We start from the raw sequence: 8,948 nt of genomic DNA on the forward strand, positions 1-8,948 counted from the left end.
GCAATAATGCATTTCCATTGCAGCTACATTAACTCATGTTTACCTCTCTTTGTTTAAAAAATGATTTGATGCTTAATGAAAGACTTACCGTGAAGATATTTCTTCATAAAAACACACAATACATTTGGAAATAATCCATTCTCTTCCTTCAGTCTGCTCTTCTTTGTGTTTATTTTTTCCTTCAGCTCGCACATGTTGTCTACATTCCTGAGTTCTATAAATAATTCTTTAAAATAATAAAGCCCTCACGTTTTGAGACTTTGTAAACACTACAGAAATATTTTTCGTACCTACAAGCTTGTTGATCTCCGAGTTCTGCTCTTCGTGCCTCACATGGACAAATTTAATCTGCTTTACGGAGCCAAGCAAGCAGATAAAGTTAAGCCCTTTCCTTCAACAGCACCTGGATGAAGAAGTGAGATGGAAAAGTGACTTGAACAACTTTAGGGATTTTATTCGTGCCGTTCTCCAACTAATGTCGCTCAGAGAGACCGGTGAGGGACCTCAGAATGCCTGCCTGTTGCCAGGATGATACAAATTCAGGAAAAGAGAGATTAGATTAGTAGTGCAGCATCTTTACGAAAGGGTTCTTGCATATTTAGAGATTTTTCGGAGCGTGTTGCCTTTACTGGATAGCAGAAACAGATTGAAAACAAAGGGAAAAGAGAGAGAGCGAAAGCAGCAAAATGAAATTCAGCAAAGATGTAGTGCCAAGAGTTAAATCAGGAACTCGGCTTTAGATGTAGTTTTCTTGACCAAACAGGGTGACAAACATAAGGCCCAGGGGCAGAATCAGCCCAACACAGACTCCAATCAAATGCACTGAGCAGCTTTGGAAAACATGAAGAAGCACATACATTTTGGACTTTTTACTTTAACAGCTTTTTGTATTGATAAAGACCTCCCAAATGCCCCATTCATACACTACCAAAGTAATTAAGTAGTAGATAAAAAATTAAATGACAGAAAAGTAGATCCACGGTGAAAAAAATAGGACATAAGCTGTGCATTAACAGAAATGTTCTGTTTTAAATTTACCAAACAGTCTGGGCAACGACCAGAACTTTATCTAAAAGTTTACACATTAATTTCTTACAGTTTAAGAGATGTGCTGACAGATTTCTTTCTTTTATCACAGCAGCATTTCTTTCAAGATTCAAAGTGTTTATTGTCATGTGTACAGAAGAAATAGCATTTCTCTGTGCAATGAAATTCTTCCTTTGCTGTCCATACACAAATGCCAAGTTAGGTAGGGTTGAAGGAAGATAAATAAAGATATCTTAATAGCTTGTCTTTATCATAGAAAAACTTCTACACACCAGGCAAAAGAGGATTTTCACTGGTCTGGCCCACATGAGATCAAAACGGCCCATGATGTAAAACGAGTTGGACATCCGTGATCTAGCATATGACACCATAGCCATGCTACCATCACTCAGAACTGTAAAACCCTAAGATTGAATTCTCAGAGTGACAACTTACATGTTTTTTAGAATTACAAACTTGAATTGCTTGTCACCTGCCAGCCAATCATGCAGATACATGTGTAAGTTCGTGATTTCATCAATAGAGAAATGTTTCGACGCCAACTTGTATAAAGGTCACTCTTAGCACTTTTGTGAATATAGGAAGTATCCTTTTGAGTATCTCTGGTAGCTCCTATAAGGTTCTTGTCTTAACACCCACTCATTCATTCATTCTCCGTCTCTGCCATTCTCCCCGCTTCCTTCTTTTCAGACCTTCAATGAGTTTGAGATCGAGCAGCATCAGGAATGTGCCTATGACCATCTGGAGGCGTTTGACGGGGACAGTGACACAGCCACCATCTTGGGTCGTCTGTGTGGCAGTAAGATCCCGGAGTCGCTGGTGTCCACTGGCAACAAGATGTACCTACGCTTCATTTCTGACGCCTCAGTGCAAAGGAAGGGTTTCCAAGCTTCACACTCAACAGGTCTGTGGTCATATAAATATCCTTATGTAGTAAATAAAGTCGATTTTTTAAGTCTGTTCTTGGAACACTGTGCAAGACCATATCTGTCGAGAGCATCACTCAAAGTCATCAGCGTAATTAATTGAAGTTAGGAGCAATGTCCCCCTCTAGTGGTCTTTAACAGCACGTGCATGCTGAAATAACCCGTCATGAAATCTGACTTTAGTTCTTCACTGCTGGGAAGAACAAAAAGTGCCCCAAAAACCATTTTTTCATACTTTTTCCTTTCTTTGTGCCTCTTTAGAGTGTGGAGGTCGGCTGAAAGCAGAAGCTCATCAGAAGAACCTTTACTCCCACTCCCAGTTCGGAGACAACAATTATCCGGGTCACACTGACTGCGAGTGGCTGCTGACGGCAGAACAGGGCTACGGCATCGAGCTCAGCTTCATTACATTTGAGGTGGAGGAGGAGGCTGACTGTGGTTATGACTACATCGAGCTCTATAATGGGTATGATGCCAACTCACACCGACTGGGACGCTTCTGCGGTTCAGGGGTGAGTTACCGTTATTTTCAGGGACGTCTCTGAGTTCTGTAAACTTGAAAGACTTGTGGAGGACTCGCCACATGTTTTAGTGGTCGACAATGAAACACTTCAGGTTAGACATGAGTTTGCTTTGGCACTTTGAGTCAGTGAAGCTTTAACTAGTTTTATAAATGTGCATTGTATTACTTTGCAATGTTAACTTTTGCAGCGTTCACGATTTATTGAAATGTGCAAACATACATAGGAAAGGCAGTATATAAGGCAGTTTTAATGAGCTTGAAAGTCCACTTTTATTCTTCAACATAGCCTGAACTCTCTTAGGCAGATTTCTTGTCATTTCCTTAAGGAGTCTTCAGGAATAATTCTCCAGGCTTCTTGAAGGACAGTCAAAGCTCCTCTTTGGATGATCCCACGCTGTTTTAGTAATGGTGGGGAAGCCAGTCCATGATAGTGTTACATTGTTTGTTTTTCTATCCAGATATGCTTTTACTGCATTGACAGTGTGTTTAAGATCATTGTCATGCTAAAAATGAAGCTGTCTACCAATCAGACAATGTCCAGATGATATTGCATGGTGGATCCAAGTGTGATGATACATTACTGCATTCATAATTTCATCAATTTTGACACCATCCCCAACACCACTGGCTGACATGTACCACAAACCATGATAGCAGACAATCACTGTGTGGTACCTCTATTTTAATCACCTCCATACGTATTAACAACAATTTGAACCAAAAATTTTAATTTGGATTCACTGATTCTCAGTCCAGTTCTTTGGATGTTTGACATACCTCAGCCTTTTACTTCTGTTTGCCTTGTTTAAGAAAGACCCACACCATTTTTGATGAAGCTTCAGTGAATAGCAGCTAGATCTTAAGGGCATGACTTTCTGTACATAATGCCAAGATGTGCCACGTTTTCAGCAAACAGCCCTTGTTGGTGCAAAAATACTCTTTTATATATGTCAAACTGTCTTATCTGTGACATATTTTATAAATTCAACAAACAGGTTGCTCATAACAAATTGCCTAAATTTACGATTTAAGACTTTTTCTTTGCTAAGTTATCTGTTTTGTGTATATACATCCATTGAGAAGGTATTTTTTAATGCTTGGATGATTCATAGGTCAGTGTTAGTGGCTTAACAAACAAAAACAACATCATCATGAAAATGTTCAGGTACAAGGACTGAAAATTTGTGAAAAAGCAGCCAATGTTTTCCTTATAAAACGCCGTTTTTACCATTTCTTCCCGCAGTAAATATAAACAACGATAGTATTCAGGAAGAAAGCCAAACATTGCATATATTTTTTATCATAACTCTGGTTTTCGTGGCCTATCAACACAATTTAAAAACTGGTATAAAGTCCACGCTTTTCCAATTGTTCCGTCTGTCCTGCTCACATCTCCAATGGTTGTACACGTTGTCATTAACGTGGCTTCACTCCACATCAGCCACGCCGCTTTGCTAGCTAAAACACCAGTGTCTGCACATAAGGACGCTGTCATAGCCTGTCGACGTTGATTAGCTGCGTATATACGAATGTGAATCGCATTATTGGGTGGACTATGGGATAAGGTGGCATCGTTCTAATACCATACGGGAGCAGCCAGTCACTCACTGACTAACACTGCAAAACAGAATTGTTAACATATTTACTTTAATTTCAATTCAGGTTAGATTCTGTTTTTGTGCGCAACGTAGATTTTTTTCTGCGCAGAGACCGTGCTAGCAGGGTGCAATTGCGCACGCGCGCAGCTTAGAGGGAACATTGCTGGAGAAGTGTTGCTTAAAAGCACTTTAGAAAAGCAGAAGAAAGTCTGGCTGCTTGGAAGCAAAATATATAGAAATTAGTCAAGACGTGGATCAAAACTTTTGCATAGTTCTGTATCCTGAAATATATAAAAGCAATCTCTTCACTGTGTGTCTGTTGTCCCTTCCTCAGCCTAGAGAGGGGATTTACTCACCTGGAGATGCTATGCTGATCCGTTTCCATAGCGACGACACAATAAGCAAGAAGGGCTTCCACATCCTCTACACGAGCACCAAGTTCCAGGAGAACCTTCACACCAGGAAATGACTACAGTCGTAGCCCGTAACCTCTGACCTCTGTGCAGCCCCAGCCACTGTTACCCTGACCTTCACCACGGCAATGAGAAAAGTACAGCTCGTCCCCTCTTGGCCAGCTATGAGAAGAAGATGACTCTTCTGTGGATATCTGTCTCCCTCTGTGGCTCCACACAGGTCACTGCACTCCGAGATGAGACGAGGAAAAACATCGAGACTTATCAGCAAACACTTGGGGGATTGCGCCGATGACCGCGCGAGCCGTTTTCACGGAGGAGATGGTTTTGTTACCGCACATCAAAGCTATGTGATCAGTACAGGACGACATGGTTGCAGGAGATCCATATAGATTCACTGAGATACCCGGAGCTGAACAAATGCAAATAAAAAGCACAAACACTAGTTTCATATTCGGAGATATAAACCGTGGATGCCAAAGAAACTAAAGACCTTAAAAATGCATCCGAGGAGGGAGTCCAGAGTCTGGAACCGTGCGACGTACTGTGATCAGACGGCTGCTTACCATCCACAGTAACCCACGACAAACTGCTGACAAACATTTTTATTGCCTTTGAGGCCTGGGAACTGGTCTCTTCAGCCCAGCTCAGAACGGCTGCAGATTATTTTATTCCATGTCTTTGTATTGTAAAACTCATTGTGTTTACTGTGTGAGTGTGCGTGTGTGTGTGGGGGGGAGAACAAAGAGGCTCGAGTCTGCCCTTTGCCCTTTTTGTTGTTTTTCTTGCTTACAGCTTATGCAGATTGTGGAATAAAAAGAAAATAAAGAATATTAAATGCAAATAAAGACTTCCAAAACGATGTGTGATGTTAATGTTAAGCCTCACTGTAAGTTGTGGGTGTGTCCAGTTGCCCTTCCTCCACAGTGAACATGTGATTTTCTTTTTTTCTTCTTCTTCCCCAGTGGATAGCAGAAGGGAATATTTTACACAGCTGTCTCTTGAAAGTCAGTGACTGAAGGAGAGATTCCCATGGTGCTAAAAATAAAGAATACACTGAAAGACTGAATGAAGGCTTTCAAATGGAGACAGCGTGCAAACAGCACTCTGCAATCAACAGCACTAGTCCTATGGAACTACAATATTGCCTTAGAACCAAATGTATGCTATCGGACGTCGCTCTTACGTCTCGTGTCGGCGCCATGTTTTGATTTGTTTGGTGAGATTGGTTTAATTGTAAAAAAAACCAAAAAACTAGCAACAACAAAAAGACATGAAACGTGAAGTCCGGGTGTAAGACGATATCTGCAGTGCATGTGTGTTTGTGTCACTTTTATGGTTACATGCACACATACGCGTGTTTTTTGTGCATTTAGGGGAAAAAAGGACAATTCGAAGGATATGTGTTGCAAATGGGCTGCGTTGTTTCTCTTAGTGTGTCGTAGGTGATTCTAGAGCAAATGTGCGTGTGTGTCTTTTAAGTTGTGTGTTTTTAAGTTGAATCTCTCATTGCTGTATGTGCCAAGCTCCAGGTGACCCTGATCCCACTGTTAACTGTAGTTTTTGCTTTATCGTTCCACCTCTGGGTCTGACATGACGTCCTCTGCATCGGTCATTAAAATACACACAGGCTGAAGCCACACTCGTGTTCTCTTTGTCTTTTGTTTTTAAAGGAAATATTAATCTGTTCATAAAATCCTAGCATTTACCTTGAGGTGGTTATCATGTGACAGCATGATATCTGATATCTGAAACCTTCTCACAGCATTACTTTCCCACTTTTTTGGGGATGGCAGAACATTTTCTGAGAGTTTCAGATGAGTAAGTCTAAGACCAAACCTGACCTTAAATCCATTTTTGAGATAATAACCCATAATTTGGACTTCTTTAGGAAAATACATCAAGATTCAGTGTCAGAAACAAGCTTCCGTATGGATTTTCACTGAATTTGCCGATCAAATTTATAGTCACCAGACAACCCAGTCAGTTTTTGTGACCTCATCACTTATCCAGTGACACATACTGTATTTTATAAAACCTCAATTTAAGACTTGACTTGTTGACTGGGTCTGAGACTGTTGGGCAGCTGGGTTCTTTCTGTGCTGTCAGCAGGGGTCAGCCTGCATTCATTTAAATAACCTGCCATCAAAAATGTTTTAATGATGTTACAGCATCGTGTTTTATCAACACGATCACTTTTAGTGATCATTTTTAAAAGGTTTTCAGAGAAACTTCAGAGAATGCTTTTGGGAACCAAGTAAAACATAAAGCTCTGTGACTTTCATCTTTCAGAAGGGCAGAAACCTGTTTTAGGTAAGCATATAGGGCAGTGCATCACAGAGCTAACACACAGACAGAAAAACAATCACAGTCAGAATTTACCATTTTACGTAACAAGCATCTCTTTGGACTCTGGGCGCAAACCCACACTGGCAGTACAGATGAACTCTATCTTTGTTACTGGATTAAATTTAAGTTTCATTGTTCAGTAACTGTTTGGAAGAAAAAACAACATCGTGGATCTTCAGTTCTATTTGTCATGCTGAAAATATGAATTCCTCATTGTCCTCTAAAAGGAAATTGCACAAATTATCAATTATTAAATTGATAAAGATTTGGCTCGGTTTGACAAGTTGCTATGGAAACATAAGGGTTTCTCATACATGCTGTTTTTTTTTTTCATTATTACTTTTGACCCTAACACCTTGTTTTTGACCTTTGGATGCAGTATGCACGTGCAGCTCGAATGCCTACTTTCTACCTTTTGGCATTTCGAGGTGAATTCCTGATTTGTGTTATCTTATAGTCTTTCATTCTTTACTCTCTGGCTTCAACTCTTAATTCAAACACTGCTATTTGTAGATTTAACGATGCTTACACAACGTGCCAGAGCGGGAGACGTGATTGGACAGCTGCTGATCACACAGGAACGTCATCACAGAGCTAAGTAACAGTCGTCCAATTAGATTTTGGACTTTGGTGCTACTAAATAATTTTATACTTTTAAATAAACTCATAAAAAAATATCTATAAGTATTCAAGTGGCGCACACTCCGCATAAAAACACACAGCCACAGCGAACAGCAGTCCACTCTCTCTTGTGAATGAGTTTTTTCTTTGTTGGACTCCTGTAAACATCAAAAAACCACAGCTTTTCAGCATGAGAAGATCTTAACTCATCTTACCTTTATAAGATCGGTTTAATGAGCTTCACTCTCTCATTCGGCGCAACAAACTCCCAACAGTTTGATGCCGCTGCTTTACCAGGAGACAACCACTAGAGTGCGCCCTTAATGAGTTTTTCAAAGGTCAGAGCCCCCAAAAATAAAAGAAATCTTTTTTTTTTTATTAGAAATCTGTTTTTCTGGTATTCTCCCAGATGAACACAACACTGATTAGAAATATTTAAAACTCTTGAATAATCTTTTAAAGGCATACAAGGCTGTTAATTAAAACTTTCATCATGGGGAAAACTTTCATGTACATGCTGTACAACACTTTTTACACTTTTTAGTCATTAAAATGAGGAAATGAAACCATAAACGTCCGGACAGAGTCACCTTAAAGCGTCCCTTCATGCTTGTTTCCCAATATTGCTGCAGCAGTGTGTTAGACCTGTGTTTGTCTCCACCTACAGTTCACCCAGAGAACTGCAGCCAGACTGATGTAACCATCTCTCAACGTTTTAGGGTGAAAAAACGAGCAAACATCACGTTCTCTTGTACACTGGTCCAAAAATATTGTACAATTTATTATTTAAAAGATAGATCTGTTTATTAAAAGGCTTTGAAGCCTGATAGAGATCTGAAACATGTTTGTTTTGAATTGAAGGAAAGGCTTTTTAAATGAATACCATAGAGAATACAGCTCCTCCCACTTGGTTGGAAGACTTTATGCCCTTTAAGGCAGTAGTGCTGGGCGAACAATTTCAGCTTTGCAACACCTTTTGTGTTATAGAGTTATAAATGACTGATTTTGTGGTCAAAAAAAAAAAAAAAGTGAAAAATCCCCGTGCCTTTTTTCTCTCTAAACAAACATCAACAACAGCTGAGTTACTGTAGCTGTTCTCATACAGTTTATGTACTCTGCCTTAGTGCACCGTGTGTAGGGATAAACCTAATAATGAATTTCATTATTGATTGATCTAATTAATATTCTATTTTTTACCATCTGATCATCAAAAGTCCTCAAAGTCCACTCAAAGCCCACAGTGAGTCGTTTTGTGAGACTAATAATGGACTATGAGAAGCCCTCTCGAAAAAACATAGTGAGAGCAGAAACAAGTTTTTAGAATTTTTTGGTCAAAGATCAACCAAAACTTTCATCAGAAAGGTTGATTTTTAGTTAACTGATTAATCACCTCTGGTCAGTTTGAGACTTTTAACAGGAACTTTTATGTACTAAGTGACTGTCAGCTACTCTCTTATTTGCAGGGCGTCAC

The 8,948-nt window shown here is 39.7% G+C and overlaps 1 protein-coding gene across 5 annotated transcripts in view; it reads left to right on the plus strand.

The window, feature by feature from the left end:
- Window positions 1-6,147, plus strand: part of tll1 (tolloid-like 1) — a 61,733-nt gene extending 55,586 nt beyond the window's left edge. For all 5 annotated transcript variants that reach the window (XM_082535936.1, XM_082535937.1, XM_082535939.1 and 2 more), the window contains 3 exons: window positions 1,738-1,951; window positions 2,235-2,485; window positions 4,429-6,147. In XM_082535936.1, coding sequence (XP_082392062.1) covers window positions 1,738-1,951; window positions 2,235-2,485; window positions 4,429-4,563 — 600 coding nt within the window. In that variant the 3' untranslated portion in view covers window positions 4,564-6,147. The remainder of the gene's footprint in view (window positions 1-1,737; window positions 1,952-2,234; window positions 2,486-4,428) is intronic.
- Window positions 6,148-8,948: the final 2,801 nt, after the last annotated feature.

Source organism: Aulonocara stuartgranti (genome assembly GCF_965226115.1).
Source record: "Aulonocara stuartgranti genome assembly, chromosome: 6".
NCBI lineage: Eukaryota > Metazoa > Chordata > Actinopteri > Cichliformes > Cichlidae > Aulonocara > Aulonocara stuartgranti.